At 36.2% G+C, this 19,053-nt stretch overlaps 6 protein-coding genes across 7 annotated transcripts in view; 4 read left to right on the plus strand and 2 right to left on the minus strand.

The window, feature by feature from the left end:
• Positions 1 to 1,726: 1,726 nt before the first annotated feature.
• Positions 1,727 to 3,414, plus strand: LOC111804048 (STOREKEEPER protein-like). The gene has a single exon (XM_023688718.1). The coding sequence runs from the start codon at positions 1,819 to 1,821 to the stop codon at positions 3,043 to 3,045; it is 1,227 nt and encodes a 408-aa protein (XP_023544486.1). The 5' UTR covers positions 1,727 to 1,818; the 3' UTR covers positions 3,046 to 3,414.
• Positions 3,415 to 3,642: 228 nt separating this feature from the next.
• On the minus strand, positions 3,643 to 4,608 carry LOC111804056. Its single transcript, XM_023688734.1, has 3 exons — positions 4,481 to 4,608; positions 4,202 to 4,407; positions 3,643 to 4,106 (listed from the first exon to the last, which is right to left on the minus strand). Exons 1-3 carry the CDS (start codon positions 4,577 to 4,579, stop codon positions 3,875 to 3,877), a joined length of 537 nt encoding a protein of 178 aa, XP_023544502.1. The 5' UTR covers positions 4,580 to 4,608; the 3' UTR covers positions 3,643 to 3,874.
• LOC111804050 lies at positions 4,519 to 7,149 on the plus strand. The gene is made up of 3 exons (XM_023688721.1): positions 4,519 to 4,626; positions 4,840 to 6,370; positions 6,451 to 7,149. Exons 2-3 carry the CDS (start codon positions 5,890 to 5,892, stop codon positions 7,062 to 7,064), a joined length of 1,095 nt encoding a protein of 364 aa, XP_023544489.1. The 5' UTR covers positions 4,519 to 4,626; positions 4,840 to 5,889; the 3' UTR covers positions 7,065 to 7,149.
• A 673-nt stretch (positions 7,150 to 7,822) lies between these two features.
• Positions 7,823 to 12,838, plus strand: LOC111804039 (synaptonemal complex protein 1). The gene is made up of 4 exons (XM_023688705.1): positions 7,823 to 8,164; positions 8,543 to 8,711; positions 8,978 to 11,482; positions 11,577 to 12,838. The coding sequence occupies exons 1-4, from the start codon at positions 8,051 to 8,053 to the stop codon at positions 12,614 to 12,616; spliced, it is 3,828 nt and encodes a 1,275-aa protein (XP_023544473.1). The 5' UTR covers positions 7,823 to 8,050; the 3' UTR covers positions 12,617 to 12,838.
• Positions 12,839 to 13,081: 243 nt separating this feature from the next.
• On the minus strand, positions 13,082 to 14,284 carry LOC111803727 (pentatricopeptide repeat-containing protein At1g55890, mitochondrial-like). Its single transcript, XM_023688252.1, has one exon. The coding sequence runs from the start codon at positions 14,282 to 14,284 to the stop codon at positions 13,082 to 13,084; it is 1,203 nt and encodes a 400-aa protein (XP_023544020.1).
• A 4,355-nt stretch (positions 14,285 to 18,639) lies between these two features.
• LOC111804051 (transcription factor bHLH112-like) overlaps positions 18,640 to 19,053 on the plus strand; it is a 2,861-nt gene continuing 2,447 nt past the window's right edge. Inside the window, exon 1 of one of the 2 annotated variants that reach the window (XM_023688723.1) lies at positions 18,640 to 18,957. In XM_023688723.1, the coding sequence (XP_023544491.1) occupies positions 18,713 to 18,957 (245 nt within the window). In that variant the 5' untranslated portion in view covers positions 18,640 to 18,712. The remainder of the gene's footprint in view (positions 18,958 to 19,053) is intronic. The other variant, XM_023688722.1, reaches the window with a different exon arrangement.

Raw genomic sequence — 19,053 nt, forward strand, 5'->3', positions numbered from 1 at the left:
ATATATATATATATATATATATATATATATATATATATATATATATATATATATATATATATATATATATATATATATATATATATATATATGATAATTTTGCATTTTTTTTGTCTTAAATTTTAAAAAATGTTAATAAATATTTAAATATTTAAAATTTGAAATTTATCTTTTAGAAAATGATTGAAAATACATTATACCACCGAGAAGATTCTTTTAATCTGACGGTTGTGAACCCTACCATATGGCGCCCCAATTATCGGGATTTAACTCAGGCGACGGAAGTTTTGAAGCGCAGTGTTTTGTTCCTAATCAAACCCTAGCAGCGAAACAAACCCCGATTTCCGTTTCCGTCTATAGCTCACAAGCGGTCACTGTTGGATGAGCTGCCGGCCGCGTCTTCCTCCGAATTAGAAGAAACCTCATCGGATGAGGAAAAGGAAGGTGTGTCTAGGGACGAATCAAGGAAGGTGTGTCTAGGGACGAATCTGTTCTAACCGATCTAAGGTAACGTATAAATATATATGTTCCAACATTATTATATCACAATTTATATATTTTTTTATTTTTAGAGTTTAAAATATAAGATATTTTTTATTTTTAGAGTTTAAAATATAAGATAACATATAAATAAGCATATTCGAAGTAAAATATTTTTATATATTTCTTATTTTTGTTATATACCATACATTTAAATTAATTATTTTTATGGTTTATTTAATTTTATTTTTGTTATTTTAACTAATATATTATTTTTAATTTTTTTTGTTTATATATATATATATATATATCATTTTAAAACATATTCTAAATTATAATATATTTATTATCTATCTATTCCAACTTTATTTATTTGTTATAGTTTAGGATTGAAGGTAACTATAAATATATCTGTTCCAACATTATTATATTACAATTTATATATATATTTTTATTTTTCTAATAGTTAGATCTAAGGAACATATAAATAAACATATTTCAATTAAAATATATTTATATAGTTTTTTTTTTTGTTATATACAATATTTAAAAGTGATCATTTTTATTATTTATTTAATTTCATGATTTTTTTTTTACTCTAATCAATATATTATTTTTAATTTTTTTGTTTTGTTTATATTATATATATATATTTTAAACATATTCTAAATTACAATATATTTATTATCTATCTGTTTTAACATTATTATATCATAATTTATATATATTTTTATTTTTTTAATAATTTAAGATTAAAGTAACGTATAAATAAACATATTTTAATTAAAATATTTTTATATATTTTTTTATTTATATATTGATTTGGGTTTGTTTGTGAACTTTTAATATCTTTTATCTTATTCGAATAATTATAAATTGTGGATAGATAAAACTTAAAATTTTTTTTTAACAATATGCTCGAAACAAGTAATAGAGGGTTGGGTTGTGAAAAGTTATATATATATTATATATATATACACGAAGTTAAATACAAATTTCATTTTTAATTTTTAATGTTGTCCCAAATAATATTTTAAATTTTGAAATATATATAAAATTTTAATTATATATATATATATATATATATATATATATATATATATATGATAATTTTGCATTTTATGTCTTAAATTCTAAAAAAAGGTTTAATAAGTATTTAAATTTTTAAAATTTGAAATTTATCTTTTAGAAAATGATTGAAAATCGGGGTGTATTATATCAGCAAATTTAATCTTACAAATTGTGAAGCATATGCGTTTAACTAAAGTTTTGAAGCTTTTGTTCCTGATCAAACCCTAGCACTAATCAGGCGAAACAAACCCAATTTCCGTCTCGTCTATGGCTCCCAAACGGTCACCGTTGGATGAGCCACCGGCAGCGTCTTCCTCCGAATTAGAAGAAACCTCATCGGGTGAGGAAGAGGAAGGTGTGTCCAGAGACGGATCTTCCTCTGAAGAAGAGGAGGATGAAGAAGAAACTCAAGCTCAGAAACCGAAAAAGTCTACTGCTCTTCCTTCTACTCCTGCTGTCGATAAAAAAACAGCACCGAAGAAATCTGAACTTGCTACTAACTCTCAGGCTCAGTCTTCTTCCTCAGACAGCGGCTCCGGATCCGATACCGATTCGGGTACATCCGGAAGAAACGTCCAGCCGATTACCTCTAATCCGATTGAAGAGACTCCGAAGATGAAAAAGCCCAGATCCAAGCCTTCTGCCTCAGCTACGCCTGCGCGATCGTCTTTGAAGAGGCCTAGTGAGACAGTAAGAGAGGCAAAACGGCCAAAGAGTTCTGAGGCTGACGCTGATGATGGGGTTGTCGCGGACGATGATTCCAAGAAATCTGTTGACGAATCCAAAAAGTTGTTTCAGAGACTATGGAGTGAGGACGATGAGATTGCTATACTGAACGGCATAATTGATTATACAGCCAAGAAGGGTGCTGACCCAGCTCTTGATATGAATGCCTTTCATGATTTCATCAAGAAATCTCTTCACGTCGACGTAACCAGGGCTCAGTTAGTGGATAAGATACGTCGATTGAAGAAGAAATACAGGAACAATGTTGATAGAGGTAAAAAGGGAGCCGACCCAACATTTTCAAAACCCCACGAACAAAAAGGTTTTGAACTGTCAAAGAAAATATGGGGGGGCGAAGGAATTACTCGGACTCCGGTTGTGGAGCAGCCCAAGTCAAATGCTAATGGCACTCCAAAGAAGAATCAAAGAGGTAGCTCCACTAAGACACTGGCTTCACTCAAAGCTGAGTTGCTTCCTTCTCCAGATGCCCCAAAGGATGATGATAAGATGAAAATTGATGATAACCAAGCTCCGTCAGGGTGCATGGATGGTTTTGTTGCATTTGAAAGGTCTTTGGGTGCTGCTGGCTTTCCAGAAAGTTTTTTGAAGCCAGGATTAAATTTAATAGGGCAATCCAAGAGAACAGAGCTGGAGGAGGAGTGGAAGAAATTGCATCTTGCAGAACTAGAGCTTTTTCTGAAGAGGACGGATTTGATTAGGGACCAGGCAAAGTTGATACTAGACGCCTACAAATCATCTGACAAGTAAGGATTTGGACTTAGGACAAGAGTATAATTCTTCAGCTTTCAGATTGATAGTTCAGAGCTCAAATTTATTCATGTTGTTTGTTGTTTTGTCTAGGATTAGGATTGTCATACTTTTAAATTTGTCTGATTTTATTTATATCCTCGAGACCTTAGGGTAAGTTACTACCGGCTATGCATAAATCTCTACTTCTGTTGGTGAATTTTACTACTTATATGTGGTATTGACGTCAGTTTATTCCAGTGATGGTGTATTTATCTTTTTGTTTCTCTCCCAAGAACAACTGCTTTTTATTTTCCTCATTGTTAAACAGGTGACTTTCTGTCTTACTCTGGTATGGGTATTATACTATCATTCAAGATGTTTGTTGGATGCTTCTTTTCTTGGCGTTTTCAGAAATTGAACATCATGAATATTATGATTTTCTCCATGTTTAATTTGAGGTAAGGAAATCCCATGGAGGTGTAAATTACGGTTCTCTTGTTGTGGATGAATTGCTCATATAGGTGCTGAATGGGGTGAATAGGTTTATATGACTGTTTGATTAATGTTCTTTTAGTGTTCGCAGATTATGATCTTATAACAATTATACAAAATTCTGGTTAATTGAATGATTCAAGAATTTTATAGTAAAAATATGGTGTATAACCCCATTTCCAAATTGCAGATTAGTACATTAGTTCTTATAGAAGGCCTATTTTACTATCTCTGAACAACAGGAATATGATTTTCTATTTTAGCAAAGAGAGCTATTTCCCCAAATTTACTAGCTACGAGTTGAAGTAACATCCGGAAGTTAGTTTTCTTAGGAAAACATGAAGATCAGAGGTGGCTAAACGTGGCCTGTAGCTCCGGCAGGGTGCCCCTGTGGTGGCGGCCTCGTCTCCTCCCTGTTTCCTGCTGTGGCAGAAACATAGTAAGCAACTGCAAACAAGCCGTGTACGAAGCACGCGATCCCGCCTATAGACAGAAGATGATTGTGAGCAAGCCCGCATGATTTTCTTGACCTGGTGTTATACATCGCCCCAGAGATGAGCAGCGAGAATCCAACCACTACTGCAATCCTGGTGTATTTGGCATTCAAAAACATCCAGTTTATGTGTGTTTTCATAGGACAAGTCTATTAGGACTTCAGAGGGAAGGGAAGGCTGCTACTCACCATGCAAAGACGAGTGAACCCGCTGCAAGTTGCTTGTTAGAGGTTAATCCTTTGTATTCTTGAGCAGATCGAACATAAACGCACCCACCAACCAGGTTGGCAATGGCGTGAGCAAGGCCCAGCAGTATGGCTGCAGCCAAGCCTAGCTTGAAAGCATTATAGCTTGGGTCTTTACACTCAAATATCCACATTTTGAAATGGTTCACCTGTCAAAAGTACACAAAATCATTTGAAAAACAAAATATCCCATAACAATTTTGACTCCAGCTTTCCATATACCTTGTTTTGAGCTACTTCAGCTTGAATTCCAAGAATTCCGGCTGTAACATCCATAACAATAACCAAGATGCAGACAACAAAACCAGAAGCTTTCTGCATTTTTGCAGAAACAAATGGAAGGAAAGGAACTCAATAGGAAATCACAGGTAAGGACTGTATGCTTTGTGAAGAATGCTTTATAAGTACCCTACATTAATAGGATGGAATTCGAATAAAGGAAAGGCCAGCTTGCAGGTTAACAAACTTATATGTGATGCCTTAGATTTAATATGTAATAACATTGTAAAAGCTTCTTTTCTCCTCCAAATTTTCTTTCAAACGTCTTCCTTTTTATGCTTAGATGCTGATTCTTGTCACAGGGTGCAAGGAAAGTTGGGCATCTCCAGCAGAGCAGGCTGAGTATCCTTCTCTCACTGTTTCCCTAATCTTTACTCTCCCTCTTCAAGCTTTTTAATCCACCAAAAAGCTCTTTGGAATATAACACAGTTAAAAGAGCTGGGTTCTTTTTTTCTTTTCGTATCCCACTACTTGTTATGTGATCATCACTACTAAGACTTATGAGACTTCTAACTGTGGGTAAAGTTGGAACTCGTTTGATTTAGTGTCGTTATCTGAGAGATACCTTCAACTGTCTTTGCTTATTTGGTTAGTTGTGTGCTGACTAAAGTTGAAGAATAGCACGAGTGTGAGATTGTGTTTGGTGGAAGATGAAGCCGAGCCAGAGGATGAAGCTGTTAAGGATTGTTGGAAGAGGAGTCCCATGTCGGGGTTGATTATGGGTTTATAAGTAAGAAATACATATTCATTAGTATGAGGTCTTAGAAGGTCGTGATTCCTTATAGAAGGCTGCAGGTTAGCCAATAACTTGGTTTTGATTACCTTGCTCTGCATTCTCTCTGTGGAACGTGCTGTTTTCAAGTTTGCTCGAGACAATGTGGGCATTGATGGTTCTTGCTTGAACTGTCATCTAGTCTTCCATAATGAGAAGTGTCTCTGCAACTAGTTTTGACTGTGTTTGGTCGTTTAAGGAAAGTGGTGGCAGTGTATGTAGCTGACTATGTTCTTCCATTGTTCTCATCCTGTATCTTGTGTTGGGAAATGGCGGCTGGAGCTCACTCCACCAAAAATTTCAATGTATTTGAACACGATGTAGTAGTATCAAAATAAAACATGTTACTTTTTGTGGAGAAAAACGCTTCCAACCCCATTAATTCCTTTACATAATTCGTTTTGTGGGTGTTTCGAGATAGGAAAGAGTTCGCAGAAGATTAGGGAAAAGGTGTACCAGAAACAGGAACATTTTGATGAGAAAATTTGGTTCTAGTTTCCTTTTTAGACCGCAGCGGCAGACAAATTCAAGGGTTTCTCAGAAGAATCGTTAGAGACCAGTGGAAGAGCAGAACTGTAGAATGCCAGAAGTTTGGTGTACTCTGAAGAGATCATTATCCTGCACCAAATCATTCCTTTGTGATGTTCATGTTCCAGAAGCCATTGGTGATTCAAACACCAAGGAAAGAACAGACCGAGATTCATCTGGTTGTTTAAGGTCTAAATCTAACCTCAGAGACATCATTTGTGGAAGCAAAAGACACTCACAGAAGCCATCGCCTAGCTCCAGCTCGAGATCAATGGCGAACAGTGAAGTTATCCTCACCATGACCCATGAAATTGAAGCCCAAACTAAAACGGATAGCTTCTCTGTTCCCCACGAAGAAAAAACCAGTCTTGAACTCCATAAAAGCTCTGTTACAAGAAATGGGCATGCCACTTCTGCAACTTCCGACAGAATTAACCAATTCCACGATTGTTCTGAATTGATTTGCCCAGAATGTGGTGGGCTTTTTAAGAATTCAGATGCCATGGAGTCCCATCATCTTTCCAAGCATGCCGGTAATGAAAGATTAAACTGCTTCCTCTGTTTCTTGTACTCTTCAAGTCGTAGATTATAATGAATTAGTTTCCATTTGCAGTCAGAGAATTAGCGCAGGAGGATTCATCCTGGAAAGTGATAGAATTAATCTGCCAAAGAACATGGCCAATGTCAAAACCCCACCACATTGACAATGTCTTCAAAGTCCACAATTCGCCAAGAACTCTGTCTCTGTTTGAAGAGTACAGAGCAACAGTGAAAAGCAAAGCGAGCAAACTGGAGCAGCAAAACCCACGTTGTTTAGTCGACGGAAACGAGCTCTTGAGGTTCCATGGCACGACGATTGCTTGCCCATTAGCCGTGGCAAATGGGTCTCAGATTTTATGCAATTTGGATAACTGTGGAGTTTGCCAAATTTTAAGACATGGGTTTAATAAAGGCGTATTGACATGCGCAACAAGTGGAAGAGCCTTCGAATGTATTGAGATGAATGAAGAAGATATGGGCGGCTTAAGAAGAGCCTTAATGGTGTGCAGAGTGATTGCAGGGATGGTCTGTGGTGGATGCATGGAGGAAGATGAACTGAACACCAATTCTGGTTCTGGGTTCCAATCGTCGAGTGGGAAAACGGGACAGAATTCAAAACAGGAAGAACTGTTTGTGTTCAATCCTGAAGCTGTACTTCCTTGCTTCGTGGTAACTTACAGACAGTGATTTGGAAAACTTAGGCATTTGTATGTCTTTTGAGTTTCTTCTAATGATTATTGAATACGAATTTGATCCGACCAGGTTGTGGTAACTTTCCCAAGTAATTTCTGGTAGATTAAAAAGTAAATACAAGATGAATGCAATGAAATGAAATGGGTGAATCCAAAACATGGGGAAAATACAGTAAAAAGTTGGAAAGTGATGGATGAGGGGAGAATGGTTGTTTTTAAGGTCCATACTCATGGCTGCCATTGGACTGTCCAGCCCCTTTCTGCACCCATGGCTGCATGTGTAGCGACATGGGAGAATCCATACTCGTTAATCCACAAAATCCCTTCTACGTCTTGACATTTGGTCAAAATATTTCTAACAGTTCAAACTCACCATCAATCGATATGGTCAGTTTTTGCTGTTAAGTGTAATCAAAAGCTTCATGGTTGTACTTAACCCGTCAAATCTGACAATATTTGCTAACAGTGATCTCACTCCGTTACTAGAATATATCATTTTNAAAAAAAAAAAAAAAAAAAAAAAAAAAAAAAAAAAACTGAAATCAAATCTTAAAAAAATGAAAGTGATTAGTTTTAGTTGTATTTATTTTGTACTATTAATGAGTTTCTTCCCCACGTGGGCCATTTGCGTAGGTGGAGGCCCATATTCGAGGCCCATATTCGAGGTCCAGATACGTCGGTCTATAATGAAACGGCGTCAATTCAACCGTCAACAATGGACCATGTTCTATACGGCGTCGTTGCCTGTCCTTCACCTTGCAGAATTACTTCATCCGTAGTCGTCGTTACGGCCTCTCTGGTCTGCAATTTCCTTCTTCTACCTTTCCTCCTCCTAAAACCAATCGATTTCCAGTCCTGGAAAACGTACGCCCGACTGTGAAAGAAAATTGAAGAGCTTCGAAAAGCTGGCTTTTATCAGATCTTTCCTTTGAATTCGTTTATTTGATATCTTTTGGATTTTAATTCCCTCCGGTAGCCTAGATGTTGGAGAAGATCGGATTGCCGGCTAGGCCGTCTCTTCGAGGGAACAACTGGGTGGTGGATGCTTCTCATTGTCAAGGATGTTCGTCTCAGTTCACCTTCATCAATCGCAAGGTCCTATTTTACTTTTAATCTTTGGTTTTCTTCATAATGCATCTTTTAATCGTTTTTTTTTTTCTCCCTCTCTTTTGAAGCACTGTATAGATCATCATGATAGTATCGTCTTAGTAAATTCTATTATGATTCTTTATTCTTTTCTTAGTTGGAAACAAGGAAGCCAAATTTTTGTTCTCAAAGTGTCCGATTTCTTTGTATGGAAGTATAAGGGATTGACTTGGTAGCACTAGGGCTGCAATCAAGATGACTGTTGAATCATCATGGGGATCAAATTTTGGATTAAAACATGAATCATTTAAACGGCTGTATAGATTGTTATAGGTAGCTGATAGCACTTGTTAATTATTTTGATGCGTATGCATTCTGGGTTTTCAGCATCATTGTCGGAGGTGCGGGGGAATATTTTGCGGTAGTTGCACGCAGCAGAGAATGGTTTTGCGTGGACAGGGTGATTCTCCTGTGCGCATATGCGATCCTTGCAAAAAGCTAGAAGAAGCTGCAAGGTTTGAGCTTCGGCATGGACACAAAAGCAGAGCTGGAAGAGGTATATCATTATGGAAATTGTTCTACATGTTTATTATCTTCCTCAAAATAGATTTATGAAAACATCCAGTCTATAACTACATTTTGAAATTGAACGTGTTTAAGCTTTGTACAATTCATTGACATGAATTACTTTCTCGTTCTTTTGTGGTATGCCGGTATGCTTGGCGCTGAATGCACTCTTACCATACCCACATCTAACTGCTTCTGTCATTCTTTATTCCGTTGTTTTTTTAAGAAGTCATATCGTTGTCATTTATCGTGTAGGTAGCTTGAAGTCGACAAAGCCTGAGGATGACATTTTGGCCAAGATTCTTGGTAGTGATAGAAATGAATCATCATCTTCAGTGCAAGAATCAAATGCCAACAGTTCTTCTACTATTGGAAGGACTACCACTGGTATACAGAGTTCAAATACTCCAGAGTTCATAGACCTTGATGGGGAAGGAGAGGCATCCAGTAGTTTAACTAATCATCTGGAGAATAAAATGGAATCTAGTAGTCCGGAGCAATTGCGCCAGCAAGCTGTAGATGAAAAAAAGAAATATAAAGTTCTTAAAGGAGAAGGCAAATCTGAGGAAGCATTAAAAGCGTTCAAGAGAGGAAAAGAGCTCGAGAGAAAAGCTGACGCTTTGGAAATTTCCATAAGAAAAAGCCGCAGAAAAGCTTTAACTTCTGGTAATGCAGGTGAAGACCAAAATATAGGTGGCTCATCTGGTAGGAACATGAAGCCTAGTCTACAAAGTAGTAAAGAAAAGCATGACCTTAATGCTGAACTCAGAGAACTTGGATGGTCTGACATGGATATTCATGCCGAGGAAAAAAAATCAGCTACAATGAGTTTAGAGGGTGAACTATCTTCTCTTCTTGGGGGGGTCTTACAAAAAACTGATAAAGCTAAGAGTGTTCATAGCATTGATAATACCCAGGTTGTTGCTCACAAAAGAAAAGCTCTAATGTTGAAACGTGAAGGCAAGCTAGCAGAAGCCAAGGAGGAACTTAAGAAAGCTAAAATTTTAGAAAAGCAGCTTGAAGAACAAGAACTCTTGGGTGGGGCTGATGAGGAGTCAGATGATGAGCTATCTGCATTGGTGCGTAGTTTGGATGATAATAAACACGAAGATATTTCATTTCAGTACAAGGGAAATCTTGATCTTGATCTTGATAATCTTTTAGGGGCTGCTAATAATATCATTTCGGACGTTAACTTTGAAGTGACAGATGAGGACATGGAAGATCCAGAAATTTCTGCTGCCTTAGAAACCTTAGGATGGACTGAGGATTCCCAACCTTCTGCTTCCCGGGAATCGATAAAAAGTGAAATAATTTCCTTGAAAAGAGAGGCTCTCAATCAAAAGCGTGCAGGAAATATTGCAGTGGCTATGGAACAGCTTAAGAAAGCCAAGATGCTCGAGAGAGACCTTGAAAACTGCAGCTCTCAAGAAGATAGCCATGTTTCAGGCGGTAGCACCGTTGAAACAACAGAAGTCCTGATTCCTAAACTTCCTTCAAAAAATAAATTAGCTATCCAGAAAGAACTTCTTGCTATAAAAAAGAAAGCCCTGGCTTTAAGAAGGGAAGGAAGGTTGGACGAGGCAGAAAAAGAATTGAACAAATGCAAGGTCCTTGAAGAACAACTTGAACAAGCGGCTGATGCTTCAAGGGGGAACATCAGAGAGGTGGGTGTTGGTATTGGGAGTAAGGATCCAGATTTTCTCTCTAAGGATCTCAATAGAAATTTGCAAGATGTGGAAGTGGTTGAAGATGTAACAGATCAAGAAATGCATGACCCTGAATATCTTTCCGTTCTTAAGAATTTAGGTTGGAATGACAAAGATGATGAATTGGTCCCTTCAAAGCCCTCTAAACAAGATGATTTACTTCCTGCGGAACCAAGTGAGACATCTGCAAATGATTCTCCTGAATACGCAGTTAAGCCACTAAGAAAAAAAGCTGAAGTCCAAAGAGAACTTTTGAGATTGAAAAGAAAGGCTCTCTCTCTTAGACGCCAAGGGGAGACTGAGGAAGCAGAGGAAGTGCTGATAAGGACAAAAGCCTTAGAAGCTGAGATGGAGGACATAGAGCGTAGGGATAGAGTTAGGACTGTATATAGTGGGAACCAAGAGAACGTTCACAAAGCCCCTTCTGGAAGGTTGGTTGATGAAGGTGATGGTGGTGATGTCACTGAGGAAGATATGAACGACCCAACATTACTGTCTGTTCTACAGAATTTGGGATGGAACGGTGATGAAGTTGAACCGCCGGTAAATAAGCAGGTCAAGCCAATTAACGAGGATGCAAAACTAACTGTTAACCAACCATCTTCTACAATCAATGTTGCTGCACCACAAAGTAGAAGTGAAATTCAGAGAGAGGTTTTAAATTTGAAAAGAAAGGCTCTTGCCTTTAGAAGGAGAGGAGACATTGATGAGGCTGAGGAAGTCTTGAAAAGGGCAAAGGCGTTGGAGATCCAAATGGATGAACTGGATACTCCAAAACCAACAGGCGTCTTTGATGCTGCTGACAAATCTGAAGTTCTTAGAGCATTGAAGGGAGATGAATTGCTTGACCGTGTGAAGGATGTGGGGGAGGTACGCAATGGATCAGACAAAGTTGCAGAGGATCTGAAGGACGAAGTACCAGATCTGTCTTTGAATTTAAAATTTTCCAAAGGCGATTCAGTTCATAACCGTCAATCTGACCGCTTAAATTTTAAGGAGCGCCAAGCCTCGTTTAGAGAAGGCGCTTCAGGTGGAAATACTTCTCTGGAAGGTAAGAGAGCTGCTGAAGCTTCTAGTTCCAATTATCCAACCCGGTAAGAATGTGAATGTATATTTGACAGGAAATAATTGGATATTTCATGTAGGTAATGGACGACAAGGTGACTTATCAATCCCTCGTTCCGATGTGTTATCTAATGCTGCTGATCGTTCCACAGAAGTTGGATTCCAGGCAATTTCTACTGCTCCAAACCAAGATCATTTCAGCATCGGAAACCAAGACGATGTAGTTCGTCACGAAGGAAAACAACGTTACCAAGCAGACAATTCCTCTCAGGACTCTAGTTCTCAGAGCAGCCAAAGTTTCTTGCGCCAAGAAATTTTGGCTCACAAGAAGAAGGCAGTTACATTAAAGAGAGAGGGAAAACTGTCAGAAGCTCGTGAAGAACTTCGACAGGCAAAGCGTTTGGAGAAATCGCTGGAGGAAAACAATGGTCAGGTTCAACTTAATTCAAAAAGTTCGACAATCTCCACAAACAATGTACCTTCACCTGACCGTAAGGAATCTAGCACATCAACTGTGGAACAGAAACCATCGCCTGACCGGAAGCAGTCTAGCACATCAGTTGCAGAACAGAAACCATCACCTGACCGGAAGCAGGGCAGCCCATCAACTATGGATCAGAAACCAATGTCTGCTCGTGACCGCTTCAAGTTGCAGCAGGAGTCACTCAAGCACAAGCGACAGGCTCTGAAATTTCGTAGAGAGGGTCGAACCGAAGAAGCTGATGCAGAGTTTGAAAAGGCCAAGGCCATTGAAAATCAGTTAGAGCAGTTAACTGACTCTGCAAAATCATCTATGAATGGAGAAGAGCATGCAGGAGATGTAAGTGTTGAGGATTTTCTCGATCCTCAACTGCTCTCTGCTTTGAAAGCTATTGGTTTGGAAAATCCAGCTCCAAGCATATCGAGGGGTCAACAAGAAACATTAAAGCCTCCACCAAGAGTCAGCACTGATAAAATGGAAAATACAGACTTAGAAAGAAATCAACTGGAGGAACGTATCAAAGCAGAAAAGGTGAAGGCAGTGCACTTGAAACGTCAGGGAAAGCAAGCTGAGGCCTTGGATGCTTTGCGGCGAGCCAAACTTTATGAAAAGAAGTTGAATTCCTTAGCTTCGAATTGAGAGATATGTTAAGCTTTCTCTGCTTAACCTATACGATCCTGGACTGGATTGCCTTGAAGGCAAATTGTGCGAGATATTGAGTGCCTCTTTCAACTGATTCTTCATATAACGTCCATTGTCATTTGAAGATGTACCATCATTGAACTGGATTATCATGCTAAGATTGTGTCATAGTTATGATAAACACGACTTGAAACAGAACGAAATTATTCTTCCATTCCATCAACTTCTTTTCTCATTCTTGGTTACGTTAAAATGATTGAAAATTCAAGAGACAAATGGCAATGTTGCCGAGAGTTAACTCTCGATCTCGTTCATGTTTCCATAATAAATCAAAACTCGAGATTAAAAAAATACATTCAGATCTCTGTTCAATCAAATTTCCCAATGAAAATGAAGAAAAAGAGAGTCAATTTGGCAAAGAGGATAAAATTGAAATCTAAGTCACAAAAGTAAACTACTTTTTCAAGTGCTCGTCTGAGGTAAATCCAATTTGAAATTTAAATAATTTTTGGAATTGCAAAGCTTCACAAGGTCCTTTGCTTCTTCAATCTTGGAAACTTCAACCAATCCATCAACCACACGCTGCACCTCTGCTACATTAATAACTAAACGATGATTATCAATGGCCTCTTTGCACAGTTCAAGTGCCAAATCAAAATCACCCTGCTCGCAAAGGAAGGGGAGAAGTGTCCGGTAAGTGATTCCATTTGGAGTAACTTCATTCTCCTTCAGTTTATAATACCATTTCTTCGCCTCCTCCACATCCCCATCTTCACAAAAACCTTTAATCAGTGCATTGAAACTGTAAGCATCTGGCTTGATATCTTTCTCCTCCATTTCTGCTACCAATCCAATCCCTTCTTGCATTTTATTCTCTAGAACCATTCCTCGCAACCTGGCATTGTAACTTATAAGATTAGGAGCAATATTCTTGTTCATCATCACACTCCACAGCCTTTCTCCATCTAAGAACCGACCCTTTCTATAATATGCAGTTAGAAGCGTATTGAATGTAACTAAATCTGCCTCCATTCCATTCTTCTCCATGTCATTAAAAAACAAGATGGCTTTATCAAAAGCATCCATCTCGCAGTACGCATTGATAACAATGTTGTACGAGATCACATTAGCTTCTATGGAAACTTCCTGCGGTACTTCCCGAAAAATCGTTTCAACTTGATCATACTCCTTGGAATTAACACAAGACGCCAAAAGGGCATTAAAAGACTTCACAGTCCGCTCGCAATTCAATTCAGGCAATTCATCGAACAACTTACGTGCATGAGTGAACATACCCGCTTTCCCGTAGAGCATAATGAGGCGGATTGCAAACCCTTCATCTGTAATGTCCTCATACTTCTTTTGAGCTTCTATAATATCCTCAATCATGGAGAATCTTTTATCGGCAGCAAGACGGCGAACTGTAGAATCATACATACTGTGCCTGGCGCGGAAGCGGCCGGACTGGGAGCTTTTTATGAACTTGTTCACAAGGTTTTGAAGACGTTGCTCGGGTGTGAGAGGATTTGTGGCGGCGGTGGATTGATTGGGTTTGTTAGTAATTGAGGAAGGTGGCGAGGAGTTAGGTTTATTGGATCTAGACGCAGAGGAACGAGAGTGGTTGAAGAGCCCATGGAGGCGACGGTAGAGGGAAGAGGACGGCATTCTCTACGGAGGAGAAAAACAGAGGAAGGTTTGTAGGTAAAAGTGGAACAAAGCTCCTTCTTACGAATTTGAAAGCCCATAATGTGTAATAAGGCCCACATTTTAGCACAAGGAAAAACGGCGACGTTTTATTTCTTTAATGGCCCATTTACTGCTTGGGCTCTCTTTTATTTACAATATAGATAAATATTTTTTTTTTCTTTTTTGCAAAGTATATATATATATATATATATATATTCTTGATTGACGTTTATAAATTATAACTATACATGTCTACGGGATGAGGTAGGGACGAAGAAGTCTTCCTAATCTTCATTCCCGCTGTCTATTTCATTTTTTTCGTCTAGCAAAATTCTCCATTTACTTTTATGGGGATCAAGTTTTCCCGAGAATTTTTTTTGTTTATTATTTTTCCTCGCAAAATTCTCCATTTATTTTTGTGGAGATCAGATTCTCAAAGAATTTTTTACTAGTTTATTATTCTTTTAAAAACATTGTCATTTAAAAGAAACTTTTTTATTGTAACTATTAATTGGTATTGATTTATGTTATTATTATTGTAAATTATTATTCGTTGATAAAATAAGTTTATATCTAAATTATAATAATTTTAGTAAAACACCATAAAAATAATGATTTTTTTTATATTATTAATAATAAATGCTAACAAACCCCAAATGTTCCAATTACTTTTTAGAAAAATTAAAAATTAAAAAATATTTGTTTAAAAGGGAATATAGAAAATATAAAATTTGGAAATGAGACTTTAAAAGTCTCTCTTTTAAAGCGGGCGAGATGAGTACAGGAAATATAATACTCCTTTCCTGTCCCATTTATCTAATAGGTAGAAATTTCTTGTCCTACAGATTCGACAGTTAAATAAACATTTTTGTTTTCAGTGTCACAAGTTAATAGTACCCGTAATAGTAGTTGACTTGTTCCCTCTAGNAAAAAAAAAAAAAAAGAACAAACTAACAAAGCATATACATAATAATTAAACATTATTAATATCCCCTAACAACTCTCAGGACATAAATAACATAACAAAAACACAAAGATGAAATATAAAATATAAAGTAGGAAAGATTTGATTAATAACATAATAATTAAAAACAGGAAACTATAGAATAAATAATGACACGAGCAACTTAAGCTTAGAATATTTTATTATATTATATTAGTGGTTCAACGTATCCTCAATTTTGTAAGACAATTTTGGAGATAAGACGGAATAAGAAGCACTACAATATTTGATTATTAAATCTGCTTGTTTGAACCTTTACCTAACTAATACAACATTTTCTCCCCCTAATCATTACTTTAATGCCTCGTTTTGGACTTTAGCTGTTGGGGGAGAACCAACGGGTTGACCCGAATCATATATTATAAGTTTGGAAATGAAATTGACTTGATGAATACGGGTCAATCTTTGTGACGACTATGTCTCTATGTATAAGTCAATCAAGATTTAATTAATAATGAAAAGAATTAACAGAGGAAACTCGGAGAGTAGCTGTAACCCATCTTTCAAATGTCATCCAGCGCTATCATTTAGTATCAAAATTTGTTCCATTTTCTACACGAAGATCATATTGTTAAGAATAATATTTAAAAAGTGGTAACATATCATTGACAAGAATGAACCCGTGTTTTCTAATCAATGTCTTAATTAAAATCAAGTTTTTTTTTTTTAATTATATTTGAATTGGAGGTAAGTAATTAAAATTAGGTAGTAAAGGAATTATTATATTTTATGTGGGGGTCGGTTATTATGTTCGTGAAACCCCACCAATTATGTTATATTTTCACGACAGATCAGCATTTTATTATTATTTTTTAAAAAAATATGATATTTCTCATATGGGAAGCTGTACACGTGTCATTTGAGTCATAATGAAACGAAATCCACGGCACTTTTCCACCAGTTTTACGGGGCCGACCTTGTCTGACTCATGTCTTGGTATTTTGTCGTTTTGTACACCTCACGATATCCTCACCTCGACGTCAGTCTCCTACTACCTTAATCCTCCCACCCCCACACCACGGGTTTTTTTGCACTTAATTTTTATTATTTAATAATAATTATCATCTCCAATCACACGTTGTTGCGGTGGAGAAGGAGAAAGAAGAGGAGATGACGTGTCGTAAAAATTAAGGATGAAGATGTTAATTATAGAGATGGTAATTAATAATAATATCTCATCAAAACTTTATAAAATAAATTTGTTTAATCATGGTAACTTAATGTTAATTAAATTTTGATGGGCATTTAATTAATTGTGAGAGGTGATAAGATGAGTGATGTGGAGGGTGTTAGATGAACACGACTCTCCACAATAGTATGATATTGTCCACTTTTAGTATAAGCTCTCGTGGTTTTGTTTTGGGCTTCCCAAAAGGCTTCAAAACAATGGAGATAGCATTCTTTCATTGGATACCTTCCCTTGAACAAAGTATGTCTTTCTTTAATCGAGGCTCGACTCAATTTTCTTTTGGAGTCTTAGTCATTTTTTACTACGTTTTCTTTTGGAATCCTTTATTCAACATTTCAAAATTCTATTGGCTTGACTAAGTTTAAGACATGACTCTGATACCATTGTGGAGTCCTTTGTTTGTCTAACCGAGGGTTGTAAAAATGAAGGAAGCGTATGGGAGAGAAATACAAAGAGAGAATTTTTAAAGGGAAAAAAAAGGACAAAGAAGAAAATCCAAAGAGAGGGGAGTGGACGGATTTGACCTACTTTTCACACATCCCAATCAACGCGGTCAAGCAAAGGTAGGCCTTAGAATGCCTTATGATCTTAAATTTTTAATATCGATCATAAGACAAAATTACGACATACTATGTATAATTATGACAAGTCGAAGATAAAAATGTAGAAATCTCTCTCTAACATACGTGTTTTAAAACCGTGAGATTGATGATAATACATAACGAGTCCAAGCGGATAAACCAGACAGTGTGCCAATAAGGACATTGGACCCCAAAAAGATTGGATTGCGGGGTCCAACATCGATTGGAGAAGAGAACAAAACATTTTTTATAAATGTGTGAAAATCTTTCTCTAATCGACACGAGGTGCAAAACATGGCGTGGATTTAGTCAAGATTTGGAGGCAGACAAAATGAAATATATATGATTCGATTCATTTAACCAATGTTTTTTTTTTTTTTCTACATGTGAGTTGACTTGTATATTAAATGTTTGACTCCGCCTAATCCTACTTTCACCCTCTTTCATTTAGCTCAATCATCAAACCCACCTAACTTGTCGAAATTGAAGGACCACAAAAGTCAACCCTTCTTTCTCTTTTACTAAGATGATAATATAAAGAAAATTCAAGTGTTCCAAATCTTTATTCAATTTTAAAGCTAAAAATAGCATTTCGTAATTTTTTTAAAAAATCAATAATTATTTAGTGGTGAAATAGTAACACGACTAGTTTCTATAGCCTATTAAATAAATAAAATTTCTTAATTGGAAAAAGTTCAAATTAACTAAGTATTTAATCAACTAGTCAAAGGGGATTAATATTTTAATTAATTTTGACTAATTAAAAGTATTTGACAAATATTTCATTATTTAAAAAAAAACCAAATATTTAAGAGACTCGAGAGAATTCTTAAAATAATATTAAAAAATGATTATTTTTTTTTAATTTTTAATAAATAAAAAACATGGCTTCTAATATGTGAAAATATTATCCAAAATATATTATTAGTTAATGTCATAAATATGATGACAATATTCAAATTGAAGCAAGAGAATAATTTTAGAATTTAATCATTTAATATCATGATGCATACCATAGCATGCAATTCAATTTTAGTCGATAATATATATATTAAAATAATATTAAATTAGGAGTTTCTTTTATATAAAGACGGAATAATTTATTTTAACAAGCATTAAAAGATACTCTACCTAAAATATAAATAATAACACAGTTTTTAAGAGAATCACATAGTTTGGGCTTTATAAAAATCACTAATTTTAGCTTTAATTATATGTTAAGCTCTAATAATATTAATTTTAGGAATTCATTACAATATTCAAAACACAATAATATAAAAAATAATGATTAACTAAATATAGGCCGTTGGATGGAAAAGAAAGAGCACATCATTTGTGGTCTAAAGGCTTGACGTGACCGTCAGATCAAGCACCGTCACCTTCTTTACAATCATTGTCAACCCTACAGCCTTTATTCTCAAGGAACAAAAAAATTTATACCAAATTATTAAAAATAATTATAATTAAAATAAAAAAATAAAAAAAGTTTAGTGGGTGAAGAGGAAAGGGAAAGTAGGAGTAAGAAAATGAATAAAAAATTCGATTTTTTTTTTTTTTTAAATTTATAAATTTATGTTTTTTCTTGTTGGGGTTTAAAACGCAGCGTTAGAGGCTATCTTGTTGGGGTTTCCAATATGGCAGAGGATTTTCAGGCTGCCATTTGCGGCGATAATTGGTGGAGCTCTTCCCGGACCATGTTGGTGGCTGTCGGTGGATTGTCGCCGTGTTCTATGGGGATCGGAGATTTAGCTTGGCCGCCGGCCGATGATTTTTCCGACATCAAACCCAAATCCACCGCTAATTATTCCGACAATCAAAACTCCATGTTTTTTCAAGATTATTCCACCTCCGATCATTGGAACCAACCCCATGATTTTCTGTAAGTGACCCACAAACAAAAACAAAAAAAGATTCGATTTTTATTAATCAATTTTGTTTTGTTTTGTTTTTTTTTTTTTTTTTTTTTTTTTTTTTT

Source organism: Cucurbita pepo, chromosome LG10 (assembly GCF_002806865.2).
Source record: "Cucurbita pepo subsp. pepo cultivar mu-cu-16 chromosome LG10, ASM280686v2, whole genome shotgun sequence".
Lineage (NCBI taxonomy): Eukaryota > Viridiplantae > Streptophyta > Magnoliopsida > Cucurbitales > Cucurbitaceae > Cucurbita > Cucurbita pepo.